The sequence below is a fragment of the Aptenodytes forsteri genome, unplaced genomic scaffold, assembly GCF_000699145.1.
Source record: "Aptenodytes forsteri isolate BGI_AS27 unplaced genomic scaffold, ASM69914v1 Scaffold136, whole genome shotgun sequence".
Taxonomy (NCBI): domain Eukaryota; kingdom Metazoa; phylum Chordata; class Aves; order Sphenisciformes; family Spheniscidae; genus Aptenodytes; species Aptenodytes forsteri.
In genome coordinates this window covers 308,491-329,418 of record NW_008796111.1, presented here as the reverse complement: position 1 = coordinate 329,418, position 20,928 = coordinate 308,491, and the positions used below count along the sequence as shown (strand labels likewise).

Here is a 20,928-nt window from a genome sequence, read left to right as displayed (position 1 = left end):
TTAAGCTTGCTTTCCTTCATTTTAATGCTTAATGAGTTGCATTTGTGTTTAGAATAAATTTACTTGACCGTAACAAATGTTTTGTTTTTATAGGCTATTAGAATGGAGCTTAAAAATGAGAGAAATTCCTTTGAAAAAAAAATTCAGGTAAGCTCTAGTTTTGTTCCTGTTTCCTTGACCACTTATAGTGCATGTTGGGATCTTTTCTGTAATGCATTCATAGATACAGAGAGGCCTTGACTTGAAAGGAAGCAAAGCAAGTCCTCTGGTAAATTCTCTTTTATGTTAGATGAAAGGAAGGCTCACCTTGTTTTTGAAGCAATTTTCGGTAAAGCTTATAGGCACACTCATCAAATATTGAAGCTGATACTTATGGCCAGCCCATGATATTAGGCTTCTTATACTATATTCCAGGCACATCTTTAAGATGATGACTCGCATTTTGGGACTATGTTTTATGTTAGTAATCTGAGTAATAAGATATAAGAACTCTGAGAGAATGTACTTATTAATGTGCAGTTACAGTATCTCTTAGTGGGAAGTTAATGCAACTTTCACATAATCTAATTTAGTCACTTCAAGAAGAGCTACAAGAGAGAGAAAATGAGCTTGCTGTTGAAAAGAAGAATGGTTTGAAAAGGGATAAAACCATTCAAGGGCTAACTGTTGCATTAAAAGCAAAGGAAAAAGAGGTATGGTGATTATGATCCTGCTGGTTTGTAGAACTATCATTGGGAGAGGAGTGTGTGCATTGTATATGTGGCAGCGGTTGACCATCTCATCATTAGGAGACTTCTAGTGGGTCCTTAATCACTGCTGTCATATCTGTAAGCAGCTCTGTTTATCTAGAGTTTTGGGTCTTGGACTGGAGGAGAGCGGAAAAAGATACTTAACTGAACTGTCTTCCTTAAGAACTTTGAGGAAAAATGTTTTCAGTTGCACACTGATTTTTATCAGCTCTGAGCACCACTTAAAAGGTATGAGAAGTATGTTATGTTGTTGAGTATGTGGAGCTGTCATAAAGACAGCTAAAATAGGAGAGGTCAACGTCAGGTGAAATTCAGATTTTGTGGAAGAATGGGAAATATTTAACTCTAGTGATAGGCAGTCTAGTGAGTGTTGTATAAGAACAAGAATTTCTTTTTATAAGATTTATTATGATGTATTTGGTGTTTTTTGTTCTTTAAAGTATTTGTTTTGTGTAGTTGCATGAATGGATAATGAGATGAGATAGCTATTACTGAATCACCATCCCTTGGAAGTAACTCTTTCTACATAGTATTCATTTTACTTTACTTAAAGAATGAGGAGCTTGGTTCTGAAATTGAAGATCTAAATGATTCATTGGCGAAGGCAAGAGAAGCAACTCACAAAGCACACATCCAAAAATTCAAGGTAAGAAGCAAGCAATTTATGTGGCTTCCCCCATCCCTGCTCCTCCCTTCTCCGTAACTCCACACAGCAGGTAGTGCTTTGTATCTTTGAAAGTACAGGAATGGAAATTATTTTAAAATGTTGTTTAAAAAGTTATTTTTTCTTACTTTGAAAAAAAATTTCCCAAATCACATTATTTAAATGCTAGAGTGTGTAAATGTCAGATTACTTATCTTGTTTCTTGAGTTTTTTATTCTATAACAACTGAGAATTATTAAGGGAGAAATGTGTAAAAGCGAAATGAGTTAAAAATAAAGACACAAATAGTTGTGGAGTTGAGATGATACTGAGCTTGCTTTGTTGACCTAAGAATGTTTTGGTTGTTCTTCCAAAAGTATGGTAACAGCACACTCTTCATGTTAGCAGAGTTGAACTGGGTATGAGACACTTGTTTTGGATTTATTTATATAATAAATGTGAAATGGCTGTTTATAAAATAGTGGGGTGCTGTTTGTGAAAATGTGACTTAGTAATGCTGTCGTGTGTGGAGGAGAAAGGACTTCATGATGGCAATTTATGCATTATAAAGGTCTTAAAATGTAAAATGGGAGAAAGTAAGATTTTGATATCAAAATAGGCAACATAATGTCTTTTGTAATGTTTTCCAACTCATCTGAAACTAAGTCTGATAAAACTAATACTGATTAGAGGCAGTGATGAATCTTCCATTATGATGTTTGTTCATCCACTTTGTCTCTTAGCTCAGCAGGAATGGGAGAGGTTGATACGCTTGCCTCCGAAGTACACGCGCCTAGAGCTTTTGTGACTGTACTGTTTTTTGATTTCAGAGTCTAATGGAGTAGTAATGTTTAGCTCTGAGAGCACCTCCATTTCTGCAAAAGCCATTTATTTCACTTAAGCCTAAATTTTAAGTGTGCAGCTTTGAGAAAAGTATATCCTATTTCTTCTTCAGGTCATTTTGATCTGTGTGTGAATCTATAGCTTACGTTTGCTTTTTCATACCATAGAAGCCCTGCTTAGGAATATTACTCTAATTTTAACCCTTTCATTTTTATGAAAGCTTGATTATTTTTGAAAAGTTAGGTTTAAAAAGTGTGCAACTAATCCCTCCTGTCCACAGAATCCATATTGCATGGTGGGTGACAGAGCAAGCCTTTCTCCTCATTACTCTGCTACTTAGCTACAAACTTGAGTTGAAGGCAGTTCTCTGTGAGTAGATCGTGCTGCATAGCCCACTAATCCTGTCATCTGTGTTGTGAACTTCACGGAGGCCAGTTGTAACAGTATGTGATGGGGAAGAACACAAATCAGACTTGCTATTTCATATAAAAAATATGCTTATGACTTGGTAACTACTTGGCCTAGTCTGGATTCAAACTGACCCCAAAGTAGAAAGCTTTATGTAATAAGAGCTTTGGGAATCAATAATAATAATATGATCTCATTTGCACTGTGGACTCCTTTGCAGGTCAACCTTTATCTAATTCTTAGTTATCTAAGACTTTGTTATCCTGCTCTGGATGTCATTGAAAGCTGTGTTACGCTAGTTGAGAAAACTTTCAGTGTAACATTTTCCCTGTTGTGTGAGTAACTGTCATTTCACTGTTTTTTTGCACCATAATTTTGAAGTACTGGAAAGAGGTGCGGGGGAGCGGGTTTGGACGCAACAGGAGTAAAGACTTCCAGCCTCTACAAAATACCCTTATAGAACTTGAATGCTGCATTATGTTTCAGGGTGCTGAGGATTATCAAGCTCTCTTGATGGAAAAAGAGACCCTCTTAGCAGAGCTGCGTTCAGAAAACCTTACAAAGGATGCTGAGAATCGTAAACTACAAAGGAGGATTAAAAAGACCGATCAAGAGCTAAACGATTTGAATTTAGAAAGAGAGAAAATGGAGAAGGAGCTGGATGAAGCACAACTACAGAAGAGCAGAAGTGACAAAACCATTAATGTTGTTATCACTTTTTTCTTTATTTCATAAAGTTTAAAAATAATTTAACATTTCTAGCATGTCCTTTTCTAACAAATTTAGTTTTTTGATTTGAATACTTTTTGGAAAGGTTAATGCATTTGCCTAAAGCCAGTGTTCAAAAGAATGGGGCCAAGAAGATTGAGGAAAATTCTGGTGCACAGTCTGCATAGAAAAATATTTTAAAATAAATATAATTTTGATAGTCTTAGGTCCTAGGAAAAAAATCATTAGCCTTTATAAGTGGTAAGTGGTTACTATTGATTTCAGTTTTTCTGATGGGAGAGTCTGAACATGTACAACAACGTACCTTTTATATTTCTGCTGTATTTGTCTTGTTACATGTCTATACATTATCTTAAATTACACTACTTAAATTTAACTTTCTTCTAAGTTCTAATGCAGAACAGGAGTAAGTAGCCAGTTGTTGCAACCTTAGGCCAAACTTCAGCTTGCTTTTTGCTATCATAGCAGGGTTACTGTAAAGACTGTATATTTAATAATTTCTGCTTGTAAAATTCCCAAAGCACAGGATTAGTTGGTCACAATTTAACATGAAAATGATGTGCTGTATCTGTTCATTAATTTCACTTGCATTATATTCTGTTTAGGGTTTTTTTTACCTTGCTGTAGGTGTTTAGATAAGCACATCTGCTTCCAACACGCACAGTTCATGCAACAAGGTTGATGATGTTTCTTCTTTTCTTCCTTTGAAAAAAGGATGCACTTTCTGCTGAGTGTTTGACATAAAACATACTTCTCACCTGTATGTCTTGTCACATGGAGTTTTCTAAAGTCTTCTCACCTAGAGTCCTGCCTGCATGCAAAGTCTGGTCTTCAGTTAGGGATTAGTCTCCTGCTATATTAAATTACATAAAAGATTAAATGAGCTTGTATTTGTTCAGTGGATGTTTTGGTTCAGTTATTAAATAAGGACCTTAATAAAGCAGGCATATGTGGAAATTGCTGTCCCTGCAATATCACTTAAAACCAGTAGAGGGATCCACAATTTAACTTGCATTTTTGGTTGATTGTCAACTGTGGTTAGGCTGCTGTCACAAAGTCTCTTTGGTGTGCTTTGAAATTTTCTTCAGGGTGTTGAGGTTAAGGAGAGAAAGAACAGATCGCTCCTGTTTTAAACAGCCCAGCCCCCCAGCCACAAAGAACATATTTTATTGATTTAAAGTATCTTACATTTAACTGTCTTCTCTATTCAGAACTTTTTTCATCTTTCAGGGGAGCTAGAATATAACTCTGTGTAGGAAAGACAGGAAAAATAGGACTGAGTAGGGAGTTGCCAGGGGATTCGAAGTTACTTGTATTACAGAAGCCTGTTTGACTCCATTATGTCCAAGTTTTTCATGTAAATGACTAGCTCCCTGGGGAAAAGCATTCCTGCCAAAAGATGAGCAGTCTCACAAAAATTATATCCCTAACCTATTTCCTACTCCTTGCAGAACAGCTGCTTCAATTTCAGAGTTGCTAGTACATTTGGATATAGCAACATTGCCTGTGAAATTTTGCCCATTAAGTAGTAGATACGTGGGAGTAAAAAAATATGCTGTGATATTTTGCTCTTTGACAAATAGAAAACCACTTCAGTGATCTGATGCAAACTTTTTATGAGACAGCCTTAAAAATTCTGTTCTATTTATGCTCCGAGATACCTATTTATCAGTGTTTCTATTTTGTTAGAATAAACCTAGCAAGAATGTACCTAAACTGTAGAAAATGCCCTCAACAACTGTAATGAACTGCTGTCTTTAGCTCTTCACTCACTCACAGGGAAATCTTCAAGGACTTCTCATATACTGTAGTTGGGATAATCCCAATTTTTGCATATATCTATTTCAATTAAAAAAACCCCAAAAACTTAGAAATCCAGAAAAAGTACTGTCCTGTTGTAAACCCCGTTTGTCTAGAGATGACTTGGGCATTACTGTCTTGGAGTGGAAGAAGGTTAAATTAATTAAGACTGCTACATGTGAGCTGATCATCCAAATCGCAGACTGTGCCCAGTATTAGGAGTCTTCTGGAGCAACGGGCATAGGTGTTCTTGAACAATGTCCCTGCCTCAGCGTGGGTGGGTGCCCTGGCTTTCTACTAGGTCAACTTAAAAGTAAAAACTCTTTCAGTTCTGTACTTTCCAGAAGCTGCTGTTAAGCAGTAGTTCAGCATCCCTTTAAGCTCTCTGAAACAAGAAACTTTGGGCATATATTCTTGCATACAATTGAGGAATAAACATCAACTCATCCTTAATGTTGCTTGCGTCCACCGTGTTACTGTGTCTATAACAGAGATTCAGTGCTTCTTGATCGAAGAGTTTGTTCAAATTTACATGATTAAACACTTCAGGTATCCATTCTCTCTCCAGGCCTAAATGTAGACAATTAGAGTGCATTTGCTAGGTATTCATATTTGATCAGGTGGTTGGGGAAATGCAGAATAACTCATTAGGCAGAATTTATTATTTAGTCTTCCTACCTGTAGTTTAGCCTGAGAGGGAGGTTTTGGAGCTTCACAACTTAATTATTCACCAACCTGTTTTCCATCTGACAAGGAGGGGGAGGCATCTGCTCCAGTCTTCTATATTGTAGTGTTTCACATTCATTTTTCTTAGTTCAGCTATCATTAATCATAGGAAAGTCTCTTGGGAAAAAGGTTGGCAGAGGGAATTGCAAAGTTTATGCTCTGAGAGCTGTAGGCACTATATTATCCTTGCAACTCAACGTATAGAAAGCAATAGATTTTCTCCCAGACAATTTGAGTGGTCAATGAGTTCAAGCAACCTGCTATAGTGATGGATAGTTTTGTGTGTTACAGAATTCTAGCTCATGCAAAGAAGGTAATTTTCAGTCTCAACTTTAGCTTGTTTTGGGAAGGATTTAGGGAACTCTGGGGGCAGAAATAGTAGAGGCAAATTATCTGCAAATTGCAAGTCTCTTGCAGGCTTTTTTACTTTTTCCACAATTGTATGCCTTGTCAGTCCACCTCTTCCCATAAACCTAGCCACAATATTTTTGCTGCTTTAAAGGCAGAAGCATAGTTTCCATACCTTACAGGTGTGGTACACCAAGATGACCGAGATTAGCTAATAGGGGGTGTAGTACTGTTATTGCAGCAGCATCTTTTCTATCTATGCATGTCTATCATCTTTTCTTCTTGAAGCTGTTTATGGCCTTCATGAAGAGACGTCACAGAGTGCTGGTCACTTGAAGTTACAGGACAGGTCAAAAGCATTGCTTTGAAGTTCAGTTACCTAACAGGTGACCCTAAACACTTAAAGCCTTTCAGTGATGTAATAGTATAAAACCAATGTAAAAATAGAAAGCCAATGAGTGAACCTTGCAATGCAGTGAAAATCATAACACTGGAGTTCATCCTTTGCTTCCAGTTCACGTGTTGTATATGAATAGGCTTAATGTGACCCACTTGAAGAACTCTGTAACTTGAAGCCATAACTTGAAGACTTTGCAGTTACCAGACCTTACACTACTTCCAAAAGAGATGTGCTACACTGCAGTTTATATTTATAGTTAGTAGTTAGGAAGAAATAGAAGCATATTTGAGAGTTTGTGTATATAGACAAAACTTGGACCTGATTCTGCAATTCTTCAGTTTTCTTAGTCAAGCAAGTAGTTCTTTTGGTCCTGAAAAAATTACCTTTATTAGTTTGCAGAACTGGAGGTCTAAGCTTAATCATTCTTTGAAGCTGAATAATGTTTGAGTTTTTTGGGAGCTATTAGGGATTTCTGAATCCTGGTAATGAAGCTAAAATTAAACGAGTAAACCAAAAGGCATTGTAAATGACAACTTGTATTTAATGTGCAAAATAAACAGAAGTAAAACACTGAAACAGTAAAATGATGTTAAGGATTTGATGTGAACCTGCATGAAGCAAGGTAATTAAGTCAAGAAAAGGACATAAAACAGTTTGTAAAGAGATTGCAATTAAAGTGTCACTAGTGCTATTTCTTTGTACTTAGAATAAGAAGCAACTATTGAATTTTAAATCCCAGTGGAGGTAAATGTAAAGTTTATAGGTGACTACCATATGTGCAAACTAAAGGGCTTATGATACTTCACAAATGGGCCCTTTTTGGGAATAAATGGAAAACATTTATTTTAAGATGTAGGCTGTGTTACCTGGTTCTTTGGGTCTGAAAAGAAGTTTAGATAGTATAAAGTCTTCTGTAAGTTTTAATTGTTTAATTCTAGACAACAGCTCATTTGTTACACGTTTCTACTTTTCTTTTTCCACACAATCCATGCAGTAAATGCTGTAGATCTTCTTGCAGAATAAAAGCTTATAAAATGAGGCTGGTGCATATGCAAGCTATGCCTCCTTCGATTGACAGCGTTGAAACTTCCAACAAATCAGCAACAAAGTTAGAAGTGACACAAACAGTGGTGGTGGGAGGGAAGGTGGAAGGACAGAGAAGCCATAGTATGGATTTTTCTACTGCCCTGTGCTCTTGCACATTTTCCACTCTGTAATTGGGAACTGACTGTTAATTACATGCTAATTATTTCATATATATTTCCATCGATTTAGCGATTGTCCCAGTTCATAGCAAAATGTAAGGAATAGGAATTGTTTGATGTTATTGCTTGGAACCCAAGGCTTTATCAGGTGGTCAGACTTTGAAACCCCATAGATAGCTACGTTTTCAGATGGTGGATTTTCAAGTGAAGTAGAACAGGATCAGTAGGAATGCAGAGGAGAAAGCTATAATTGTGGTGTGCGTCGAGTGTGTGACCTGCAGACTAGGAGATACTGCTTTTTACATTGCAGTGGTCCATGCTGATCCTAACAGATCTTAGAGTCCTTTGGACTTGCTACTGCATAAGGCTATTGAAAGATTGTTTCTCTGTTTTAGAAGCAAAATGGTCAAGAAGTATCTGTTTCTCTGATGGGGAACTAAGATGTGGAGATGATGCAACTAATGTTTGAGCTGCAGGAAGTAATTACAGAATCAAGATCAAGTGCTGTTCACGACTTCTAACCATGAGACTGACCTGATTGGTCATTTGAAGTTTGTGCTCTTGTCAAAAGAAAATGTTTTAACATTTCTGACCTATTCTTTGATGCAAAAGTAACTAGTAATACAATGTTAGTGCAAGAATTTTCATGGTGTGATGAGAAAAAGAGCAAATGACAAACTGAATCACCCGTAACCAATTTTCTCCTATTTCTAGCAAGGGAGTAAATTGACTCAGAAGTGAGTGTTCATTCTGATAGCGACAACATCTACGTGCGTGATATTCCCAACAGCCTTGGAGTCCAATCATTCTGTATGAAAAGCATTTAAACAATAACAACATAGATTTTTAGAAGACAATACTGACACCTCATCTGAAAGTTTTCTTTAATTGTGTTCATTGATGCCAAGAGAAAGATACTGGCTTAAATACATTCTCCAGACTATTCAGTGATATAAGTAATTTAAAGCAATGGAAAATTAAGCTAATAATGTGGGTTGTTAGTCTTAAACTTTTTTAAAAGTTGATTTGCTAAATATTCAGTTTTTTTTTTTTGTAGGACCTTAGAAATCAACTAGAGAAATTACATGGTGAAATGACTGAAAAAGAAAAAGCAGTTGAACATCATTACAATACTCTTTTGAGTGAAAGCAATCAGAAGTTGCAGAGCCAAGAACTAGTTATGAAGCGGCTAACAGACAATGTCAATCAAAAGGATTTACTGCTTCAGGTAGGTGGACTTAAGTTGAAATGGAAAACAGAAAGTTATCATTTGATTTTTGTATGAGGAATTATTACACAATCACATTTGTATTTGGAATTACTGTTGATTTTGATGATAATCCTTCACTTTTTATAATACTGTATTTGCAGAACAGACGTAATTATAGAGTGTGTGGCATTCAACAAGATTTCTTGTTAGGGTTTTATGAAGCGTGTGGACAGAGGAGGAAGAAAGCTTTACTAATACTACTAATACTTATGTAGAATTTTTACTGTTGTGGTAAGATGCTTTAAAAGCTCTGAAGTGCCTATGATTTTCTGTTTATTGTGCAGAAACTAGAAGTTGAGGAATAGGTATAGATACCAAAATATTTTATCTTCTTTTTTTGGAGCCCATTCAAAATGACTTATGTGAGAAGGGAGCTGCCTGAATGTTAATGCACCCCTGCTCGGTTTTTTTATAGCTGGAGGTATAACCCTGAAAAGTACTGGTGGTATTCAACCAGCAATGCAAAGAGTAATAGCTGAGGTTGCTCTATACCTGGAGACCAAGGTGCATGCCTTGACTTATTTTTTAATACTTAAAAGATTGGACAGCTGGGGAAAGCTTCTGTTCGATCTTTTTTTGCTTCTGTTTTTTATGTTAAATTTAAATTTATGTTTATGTTAAATTTAGGTCTTCTTTTGCGAGGTATGTAAAGACCATGTGCCAGATCATCCATGAATATTCTCCTGAATTTTGTTTGTTTGTCTATTTTGCAATATAAAAACTAGAGTAAACTTTGTAAAACTGTCTCGTTTTCTTTTGTTAGAAACTTGATGGAACAGTTAAAGAAAAGGATGCAGAATTGCAGGAGCTCCTGAATAAGTACAAGAACCTTCTAAGAGCCAATGAAGAACTTGAACTGAAAAATGAGGGCTTAGTAAAGGAAAAATGTGCCGCACAGTCTCAACAGTCAATCATCAAGATAGTCAGAGAGTTAGAGGTGAGTTTTTCATAATTCTGATCATTTGCGGATAAATACCTTGAATTCAAATTGAAGAGAATTTTGACTCTGGCTTCAAAGGCGTGGACTCATATATGTTGTAATTCATCCATGTAGCAAGGGGCTGTTTTTCCTTCATATCAGTACCATATCAAAATGTTCTGTATTACTAAGAAGATAAGAATGGCTTTATTAATAATTGTGTCATATGATTTGTATGATTATGGTGGTATTGATCTGGCATCGTAAGAGTACATAGTATTGTACTCTGATGAGTTTATATGGCATCACTGAACACTCTGCTCTCAGAAAGTGTGTAAAATGTTTTGCCTGCCATAAAGAGGTATAGTTTTGTGGTCATTAGGGTCGACATATTTCCCTGAGTGGGAGGGTATCTGCGTTTCCGAAGAGAGGTGCAAAGGACAGTTTGTGTACTTCTGATAGATAAGGGGAAAGATTGCACAGAGCTAGTGACCACAGGAGATAAATGGAGCGTGAGGATAAAAAATACAGGTAGGAGTGAAGATATGTCTAGGGCAAGAAGAAAACTACTTTAAAGCGAAGAAGAAAGGAAATAGTACAGAAATATATATATATTTAAAAAAGGTGGACAATATATGCCCATTCTTTTATTTGATGCCATAAATTGAAAAGACTTGTTAGTACCTGAAATCAGAGGTCAAAATTCAAAGTCTTAAAATGTAGGGTTAGTTCCTTCCCCCTTCACCCCCCACATCTATACTAGCAAAAAAAAGAGTCAGGTACTGTTAGGAAGTTTTTGAATCACTTGCTGACTCCATTACTGCATTCTTTATTATTGTGTACAGATTATTGAACAAGTAAGCTGCTTTTGAAGGTACGTTTCTTGTCTTTTTTTGGTGGTGTTTGCAGCCTAGTATGTTAAGGTCTCCAAAAGCATCAGGCAAAGTAAAAAGAATTAGACTAGTACGTACTAATGATGGAGAAAGCTATTTCGTTTCTTTAATGATATATCAGTCATTAATGAGATTTTTTCAAGGAAGTTTAAAATAAAGTGAGGCAATGGCAAAGGAAACGTGAGTGCTACGTCTGTGTCACATTCTGAACGCACTAATGATGAGATGCTTAATATGTTATGGGCACTATTATTAAACAAGGTAGATGAAAGCACACGTTGAGTCATGGGTTATATGACAAGCTCAGAGTAAAGGAGCTGCATCACTGTTTGCCGGGGTACTGGTGCAGAGTATATCAAAGTATATATGAATATACATGCAGAGAAAATAAAGTCTGTGAAAGGTTGAGTAGAAATTCTCCCTCTGTAAAACAAATTGCAGTGCGTGCACGTAACTTCTGTCACAAAGGGACCTAAGAGTGATGGAAAATCATACAGAATTAATGAAAATCAAACACTAACTTTCCTCTGTACACCCCGCTTCCCATATCGGTGTATAACCAGGAGAGAGAACAGTGGCAAGCGAAGCCGTGCATGGTAATGACCCAGTACCCACCTTCTAATCACAATCTATTCTCTATTGCTGGTTCACTTAGTGATTGTGAACAATACCTAATCACAACCCATTGTCCTCTCAGCTCAACCTCAGTGTAAGATATCTCCTGTAAGAACCCACTTCGGCATATTAATCACAAGTTTTTGGACACAGGTTATCCAGAGCTCTGCTCTCACTGGCTGCCTTGGACTCTGATGACTTTACAGTGCTGCACCAACTCTCAGCAAATGCACAGCTGGATCCTCCCCACCAGAGAGAAGAGAAACCAAGCTCTTCTAGCCTCACTGATCTTTAAAGTTGAAGAAACTGAACTGAGAGATGCAGAACTCTCTCTTTCATGATACGTTTTTACTTTATCTTAATGTAACGATAAATTTTAAAGCAACCAACATCCAAAGCTCTGCTGGGTGCCTTGGCCAGGCCAGGGAAGATAAATGACAGTTTCTAATTAGACTTTGGATTCTTGAGCCACTGTCATGGGCTAGAGAGAGAGTGTGCGAGGGCACTGATAATTAGGTTAGTCATGCAACTGCTGACTCTGGTATCTGTGAAGTCTCAGAATGAAATATATTTTACAGCCAAGAAATTTAGAAGTGCAATGGACTCCATATAATTTTTGAAACTTTAGTTGGTTTTGTGCTTAATGTTCTTCTCTCACAACCAATACTCCTGTACTTACAAAGCTCTTTTTGTTGGAGCATTTGTTAGGTAAATATATTTCTAACACAGATTTTTAGACCTTTGTGCTTCATTTTATTACTGAGAAAGGCAGCAAAACTGAGAAAATTTGCTCTTGTTCAGTCCTTGAGCTGTGCTTCTGGGTTCTGTTGTGTTGCACGTGTAATCTTGCGTGTACTGCAGTAGGGGGCCACAGTGATACGAGTTTTGATTCTAAATTGATTTCTCTAAGTGTAAAAAAATTATTGGATTTGCTGTAATATAGCCTTTCTGTGATGTCTGTTTTTTGGAAGGGGAGCTTGTATACCACTGGAGGGTGGAGTAGGAAATGTAGTTAGCTGATACCCTGCAAGGCAAATCTGATGTTTCTGCAGACACAAGGCACTTTCTAATTCCTGTATGACCAGCGCGTTATTTGACTTTGGTTATAATTACGCTTGTATTTAGGGAGTTAATACTGTGCAGTCAGGGAACTGAAGTGTACTGTGTGCATACAGTTGTGATGTCTAATTTGCTGCAGCTGGAGAAATTATAGTCAATGCATGAACGTGATTGATGTAGCTAGAGCATTGCAGTTGATGGGTGTCGTGAGAATTGGAATTGGTGCAATTGTTGCAGTACTGCAGACGTGTCTTAGCTGTTGAAATTGATGCAGTGTGCACATTGTTGCTGAGTCGTCGTGATTATAGAAAGTGATGTAGTTGACTTTTTTTTTAATACAAGTGTCCTGTCTATTAAATAGTGATCAGCGCATTGTAGTTGTTGCTTTCAGTCTCTTGAAATTGATGTTGTGAGCACATAAACAAAGGTGGTGGTTCAATTTCTGATTTGATGAGATTAGCTTATAGCTGAAAACAGCAATGTTTTTTGTCAATATCCATGTCTTCACACACTTCAAACATGATGCTTTTTGCCTGTGACACTGAGCATGGCCTGGTGATGGGAATGGATGTGGTTGGTGTGTCTCACTATTTCCATATTAGCAGAAATTTAATCTTAAAGGAGTTAGCCTGATGAAGTGATATTTGGAGTGTATAGTCCAGTAGTCTTGCCTCACCTATCACCAAGAAGGGCCGTAAGTTCCTCAGAGCCATCAGCTTTGTGACATTTTCTGTGGTTGAGATGACATCTTCTAAAAGTCACCAACAAAGTCTTTTGCTCTAGTAATTTTCATCTTTAGATATATGACTCAGTGGCCCATAACAATTTTAATCTTATTAGTGATTGCTTCATTTATGGTAGACCATACATAAAGTTTACTGCAGTGTTAGAAGAAATTACCAAATTCTGGTACTGGTGGATGGATGGATGAATGAATCAGTGATGAGGTGTAGGTTATGGCCTTCTCTCAATCATTCATCCTCTAACCTTCAGAGATTTTGAAATGATCCTGATGGTTGTTGCAAGGAAGAGAGTATCCAGTGAGGCAACTGGATATTCTTGTGACTTTGCCAATAACTTATTTATTGTGGAGGTATAAACCTTTTACTTTCATTGCTTACAATTTGAGAAACCTTTAATGAAAATAAGTTATGTTTTCCACCACTGCTGCTTAGCAATAGTATTTCAGATTTAAATATAGACTTTAATGTATTAGATTGCCTCCTTTCAGGGGAATATAAATCTTTCACTGCAATATGGTCCTGGATGTCTTGCAGCTATCTCCTCTAACACATTTTCCCTCACACCATGTGTCAAGAGGTTTAATGTTTCATTAACTCCCACAGCATTATGGTCTATTTAAGTTACAGAGCTGCCTTATGTTTTGTGTACCGTTGGGGAGTTGATTGGAATAATTCACTCCTACGCTTTATTTAGAAATGACAGTAATAATGTACAAAAAAAAAAAAGTTCATGCTGTATCTTCTCATCCTTATTTTTCATAAAAGATTCTGAAAAATCAAGAACACTTCTTCATGATTTTGCTCACTTCTCCCTAGCTAGTTGAATTTAGAGTTCATAATAATTTGTGTATAGTCTGTGACATTTGGAATTAAGAAACAGCTAATGTCTCCCGTTATGCAGAAAAAAAGAGTTGGGAGGATTTCGTGAGCTTCCTGAGATTTTGGTGCAAATGTAGAACTAAATTAATATGTGAATTCTAAAAGAAACATAGGAAACCGGAGCATGGTTCTGTGTATAACGCTGCTTTGTTAATACAACAGCACTAGATCCTGAACAATCGGTGGCAACTGTTATCTGATTTCTGTACCATAAACTCTTCAGAGTCACATTACTTTGCCAGTGCTTCAGAAAGAGCTTTTAATTAGGATGTAGTTCTGTAGGGTCTTCAGTAATAATTGCAAGGCGTGTATCAGACATATGCAAGAGTTCACTAGAACTTTTAACAGACTGTTAACCAACTAAATTAAGTCAAAAGATTTATTTCTTCCTGTTGCTTTTTATGTCATTGATCAGCGTAATTGTGATCAAACTTTTTCCAAGTTAAATTGCAATCTGTGTATTTTATGTTTAGTGACTGTTCTTGAAAGGCTAAGATTCCAACACATTGATAAGGCTCCTTAGTTCAGGCTGTAAAGTGTACTTTTTAACATGGCTTTTTTTGTGAGATTTTTTTATTAATGGACTCTGGATCACCCACCTCCATCTGTTTGCCTTTGTGTCTCTCAGTACTCCGTCAGCAGAAGCCATTGCTGTGTGTTCCTCCTCTGCTCATCTAGATAATAAACTTGATATGAATGTCAGTATTTTGCACTTCATATACAGAATAGTACTTAATGTATAAATTGCACTAGAACCTGGAAGCATTTGTTCGAATACAGCTACCATTAGGAGTGATGGTAGATGAACATGATGCACGTGTACCAAGGCAAGGTCACTTCTTCAAAGAATCTGTAGCGTTAAGTGGTAGAAGCTACTCTTTCTGCAGTAAGATCTGACATGCAGATTACCTTAACGGGAGTAATTTGATCAAAACTTGATTACACTTGCAAAATATTATTTAACATATTTGCTAGCATACTGTGAAGTATGAGTGTAAATAATTAAAAGTAAACAACAGTTGTCCTTGCTTTTGTACTGTTTACTTTGCAGAATACTGAATTTTTCAAATTAACAGTGTCTTTGCATCGTTAGTGTGAATTAACGAGATTGTACTGTAGCTGAATTTTTGTTGCAATTTAGGAATTGCAATTGGAGTAATAACAGCTGCTTAAAACTCCTGGGTGTAGATTTCTTCCTTGTTAATGATCTGTTCACTAATGATTTAGTATCTCTTGAGAGTTCAGTTTTCAATCTTGAGCTTGTAATATGGAGCAAATAGAATTACCTTTCATTCTTGCTCTCCAGAGTTATCTTGTCATACTAGAGCCGTAAACATTCCCCCTTAGCTGTGGCACTTTTTTGTTCTTCCTTTCAGTTTTCAGTTGAAAAAGAAAACTGAGAGAAGCAACAAGGCCTACTATTCTTCTCAAACAGAGGCAGAATATATGTCTGACATTAATACACCTAAATTTGCTATAGATATCCCAGTTATTTTCTCTTCTGTGATGGCTGATATCTTAGATATTTTTATGTAATAAGTGCAAGTGAATACTCCTTTAAATAGCTGCATTTTTTGCCTCCCGCTGAAAAAGTGGCTATGTGGTTGTTTTGGAGTGAAAAAAGTCTTGGGAACTTAGTGGATCTTTACTGAGAATGTAGCATAAGAGTCTGGTTTTATTCTAATAATAATAATATACCTTCTGTGAGCAAGACTGCAGGTAAACAATTTTCTTTCCTTTGCACAAGTAAAGCAGCAGCTCGTAGTGACCCAGCTGAGCGTGCGGAAAGCTGACTCAACGAGTATGTATCTGACATGTTCATCCTTTATTTGTTGGCTCGATACAGTCCTTTTTGTTCAGAAATGGAACAGAATTTGCAGAAATCCCTCCCCCAAAGAAAACCAATTTTATCCAGAATACAGAGAGGACTGTTGGGACGACGTTCTAAAATGTGTGCTTGGAGCTTGGGCTTCTCTACTTCCCTTTCCCTTCTCTCCCTTCCCCTCCTCTGAAATACCTGCCAGGTTGTTCCTGGGTCGTTAAGTTGTAAACTTTGGAGGTAAAGATGCTGGGGGTGGGGGGAAAAGCTTTTTAGACTGTGATGATAAAAATGATGAACCACTGTTTAGGTATGTGACTCACTTATGGTAGGAAAACAGTGAAACACTATTTGCCTCCTTTAATAATAGCTGGTTTTAAGTATCATGAATAGTTTCCAGATTCATATTAGGCATTGGAGGTGGGCAGTCCTGTTCAGCAAATTCTACTTCTTTCACGTTTTCTTCAGCACACAAGTATACACATAGTTGCAGACATGCAAACTTAAAAATTACATTGTAAGCTTAGTATGTTCTTGTTTTAATTTAGGAAAATAAAGAAGCTGAATATGAAAAGCTGATCCTTGCTTTAAGAAAGGAACAAAATATTTATTCTACACTAGTGAAGACCTTCAAAGAATCAGATAGGTAAGTACTTTTTCTGTTTTGGTGCATAATCTAAACTCAAAGGGCAAAAGTCAGAAATTGTGAAAAAAGATGCAGCTTAACTGGAGTGGTGATTATTTTGTACCGGCCAATTGTTCATAAGACATAAACTATCTGTAGTAGTCTCCTTAAAAGAGAACTATTTTTGTAAGTGGGGTTATATTATCTAAATTACTTGAATGTTTCTGAAAATATTTCTGTTTGGATTGGAATCTCATATGAGCCAGATTTCCAAAGTAAGCAGCTAGATTTTCAGAGGAGGTATATGTCCTGTGTTGGAATATAGGGGAAGAATCAAATCGCAGTGAAGTTTTGCGTGCTGGATGATTTGCCAAGGTTTACTCCTAAAATACAGATAATGCTTATCTTAAAAATGACACTGTGAGATTTTGATGAGTATATAAGCTGGTAAGATTTTGGAGAAGGTTAAACAAAACAGACTAATTGAAGTTTGCATAGTATGCTTTCAATGTAAAGCATTCAGAAGTATGGCAGGAGCAAGTGTGTTTTAACCTTTTAAGATCAAAGAACACAACATTTTAGAAAGAAATCTGTGGCCTACTTTGTATCCTATTAGTGCTTGGCAGTTGAGGAGGAGATGTTATGATAAAATAAAGAAAATTCTTAGCCTTCAGGTAAAATAAATTTAAATGTTTTATAAAAAAATTACTTTTACTGTTATGATTACAAATATCTTAATTAGGTATTGGCAGCATTTGAGAGCTAGCTCCTGACTCTTCCTGCCTGAAGGCAGTGGGTCATACCTGCCAACTTTGTGGGAATGTGTGTTTGTATTTTGCAGTTGTTTATAGACCACTATAGTTTGGAAACCATGAAGTGAGTAACACTAAAGTAGACGAGATCTGGTATTTGAATTAAGCGCATTAATAGTAATGCCATCTTGGGCTTGGCCACAGCTCAGAAGCTCTTTTAGATGCTAGAATCTTTTTCATTAGAAATAGTGATAGAAGTCAGATTATGGAGATTATTTCTTATCTCTGGGAAAAGAGCAATGGCTTTTGTGGCTTTTCTGTTGAACAATCACCAAATGAGGGAAGAAGCCAGTTTGTTTTAATATTTCATATGGAGGGTGTGACGTGCCATTGAAACATGTTCTGTGGCAAGGTGATTGTCAACACTATGTAGTAATGACGACAAAGTAACATAGCTCTGATAGTAGTTTTTCTTAGAATATCTTTCAAATGAGGAAAATTATAACTGTAGTTATAATCATTAGGGTAATAGGAGTTTTCCAATTAACTTCTGTAGGATCAGGATCATTAGTTCTGTTTTCTTGATACGGACTTACAGGATGCACAGAGCAGTGCGTATTATGCAGCGATTTGCAGAGGATGTGCAATGATTCAACAATAGAGCTGGAATTTGGAGGCAGGTCTCATTTCTCCTCCTCATAGTTTTGTGGGCTGAGATGTGTTGTAAATCTCATCAAGGAAGACTTGAACCCCCAGAGTTCTGGGGAGCTGATAAACAAGCCCTGCAGATAAATTCAGCTTCCTCATTTGTGTAATTGCCATCAGCAGTGACATGGATTTTAGACAAACATCTGTTTTCTTGCTGACATACCTTCTTTTAAGCATTATTTATTTTAAGCAACCTGGATGGTTATTTTTCAAACTAAGCTACCGGATGTCAGGACCAAGACATTTCTTGTCTCTCCAAGCAGGGAATCAATGCTTTTTCTTATAAAACCTTTAACTCATCAAAAGGAGAAAATGTGCTTACTTAGCTTCTAGTAATGCATGTGTTTGTTTTTATTCTTAATTTTTTGCTGAGCATTTAAGAGCTCTGTCTTCAAAGATACTCTTGAGCGAGGGAGAATTGGTTAAAGCAATAGTTTCTTGTGCAGAAAACACTGACAACAGCACACTTGTCAGAAGACAGACTGAGTCTCTTTTCATACATGCTGTCTTTTAATTAATGCATTTCTACAATATGCTATTGTTCTCATGCAAGTATGATGTGCTGTATGTTCCTGTATAGTCTTCTGTAAGATGGTTTTAAATTTTTTTAAAGATTCCTGAATTCTCTGGCATTTAGTGCAGTGGATTGGAAATTCTACAGCAGCTTAATTTATCTTAAAACACTGAGGTTCTGAGCGAAGTAAATGTGAAAATAAATAATACAATGAGTTCAGTAACACCTTGTTATTTATTTGTTATTAAATCCAATTTATTTAATTTTATTACAATTTCAGTTTTTAGTGTACTCAAGTCTTTTTATGGACTGATCAGAACTGTCTTGTCGATGTTGTTGAAGGGTATGGGGAAGATCTAGCAAGGGACAGCTAGAGGTGCTGACACCATGAGGCCTGAGGGGCAGTGACTGATGCTAAAGTAAGAGCTTCAGTGGCCACCTTGGAAGAAAGCTGCTTAAAGAATTAATTCATGTTGACAAATTGTCATTTGTAAGTTTTGGCATGACACCCCATTGAGATAATTAAGACAACGTAGACCTTAAAAGGTCTTTTTACAGACTGTCGGATAAATGAAGAAATAAAACAGTTTTGTCTGGATCATATTTTCAATGAAACATGATTTTTTATTTTTTTCTTAAGTGGAGCATTATATAGTATAATTCTGTAGCAAGGGAACAAAGTTTCCATGGTCACCGTAAAATGAAATACACAGAGCCATCAGTATTATGTCATAATGATATTTTTCTGGCATACTTTTCAGAAGTTAGTAATTTTGATTTTCCTTAACAAGAATTACACAGAAGTTGGCTGGTATAACATATCTGTCACATTTAAGCTGACTTACAAGCAGCACAGCTCAAAACAACAAGAAAAGGACGTATATGTAAAGATTTAGTCTCATCTTTCTATGTAGGGATTTGTTTATTCTTATGCATCAAAATGATGTAACTGTGTGATGAAAAGCAGTGATGGCTAATGTGAAATGGGGTCTTTGTGGAAGCCCAGATGTATAAAAGATGCTGAGGTGCACAACAAAATGTTCTGAATTGAATCTTGAATATTTTTTTCTCCTTTTTTAGTATAAATAGCTTGCAAACAGAACTAAACAACATTTTCATGTTGCGAAAACAACTAGAAGAAGACGTTTTAGCTAATCGGAATCTGCAGAAGGTCTTAGAAGATCAGATTAAGGACATTAAAAACCAACAAGGTCTGTATACATGTGCAGCCCATCCCTTTTCTTGATCTTCTTGCGCAAAAAAAACCTGGTTTTATTACAGTCAGTGTGCTGGGATGGAGAAGAAACGTTTGAGAGTAGAAAAAGTTGTGAAAAACTTCTTTTCGGCTCTTTATACTGAAGATTATTTGGGGAATTTGTAACAGATTGTCTTTGAGCAATCAGGGCATATACAGAGGGACGGCTTTTTTCTTTCCATGCAGCAAATGTTAGTAATTCTATGGCAATTCTACTGCAGTGATCATTGCAAGCTGCCTACAATTTTGTACCCATAGAATTTATTGTTTTCTGCAGAAGTCAGAGATTCCTGGCTTTGAATAAATCTGTGGCCATGGGATCACTTTCTGATCGTGGAATGTAATTATTTCACAATACTTTGGTAAAGAGCTTGTGTCTCAGGAAATGGCTAGACTCCTCCTAACAGAAGAAGTATTTCCAGAGACAGAAAAAATAGCCAGAGGTTTTGTTATTTTGTAATTCAGAAATAGTAGAGCTTTTAAATATAACTTATCTTCTAGCTTTTTTTATTGTACTTCTTTGGAGGTGTTTTTAATATATACTTAGATATGGAAAAGAATAATGTAAGCGGGCATTGCTAAATATAGTTTACTGCATATGTACAGATGTATCTGTTTTATTCCATAGGGGATATATAAGTAACAATAAAGCCTGTTCACTTACCCCTTTAAACTTAGATTTTCAATTTTAGCATCACTCCCTTAACAGCTATGATAAGTGACAAAAGGTAAGCTGCGGCCGTTTCACAGTTTCCAACCTCAAAAGCACAGAGATGATGAACAACCGGGGTAGGCCAAAGGGTTTTGTGGATAGCCCTGGGTTCTCAAGAGCAGTTGTGTTGAGGGTGAGGCTGCTAGGAATGAAAGCTCTGAAAATTAGTCATCATTTGTGAAGCTTTGGGTTCTTGCAGCAGCCATGGGATCAGTGTCAGAGCTGGGAGTAGGATTTGGATGTCTCTTCTTTGTCCTAATTTAGATATGCTTTCTCCCTATCTAATGAGATATATTTATAGAATTAACTGTCAT

General features: G+C 36.5%; 1 protein-coding gene across 2 annotated transcripts in view; it reads left to right on the top strand.

The window, feature by feature from the left end:
* CDK5RAP2 (CDK5 regulatory subunit associated protein 2) overlaps nucleotides 1-20,928 on the top strand; it is an 82,019-nt gene that overhangs the window by 13,951 nt on the left and 47,140 nt on the right. For both annotated transcript variants that reach the window (XM_009286878.1, XM_019474084.1), the window contains exons 7-14: nucleotides 94-147; nucleotides 573-692; nucleotides 1,303-1,395; nucleotides 3,130-3,348; nucleotides 8,909-9,079; nucleotides 9,885-10,058; nucleotides 16,597-16,694; nucleotides 19,728-19,858. In XM_009286878.1, the coding sequence (XP_009285153.1) occupies nucleotides 94-147; nucleotides 573-692; nucleotides 1,303-1,395; nucleotides 3,130-3,348; nucleotides 8,909-9,079; nucleotides 9,885-10,058; nucleotides 16,597-16,694; nucleotides 19,728-19,858 (1,060 nt within the window). The remainder of the gene's footprint in view (nucleotides 1-93; nucleotides 148-572; nucleotides 693-1,302; nucleotides 1,396-3,129; nucleotides 3,349-8,908; nucleotides 9,080-9,884; nucleotides 10,059-16,596; nucleotides 16,695-19,727; nucleotides 19,859-20,928) is intronic.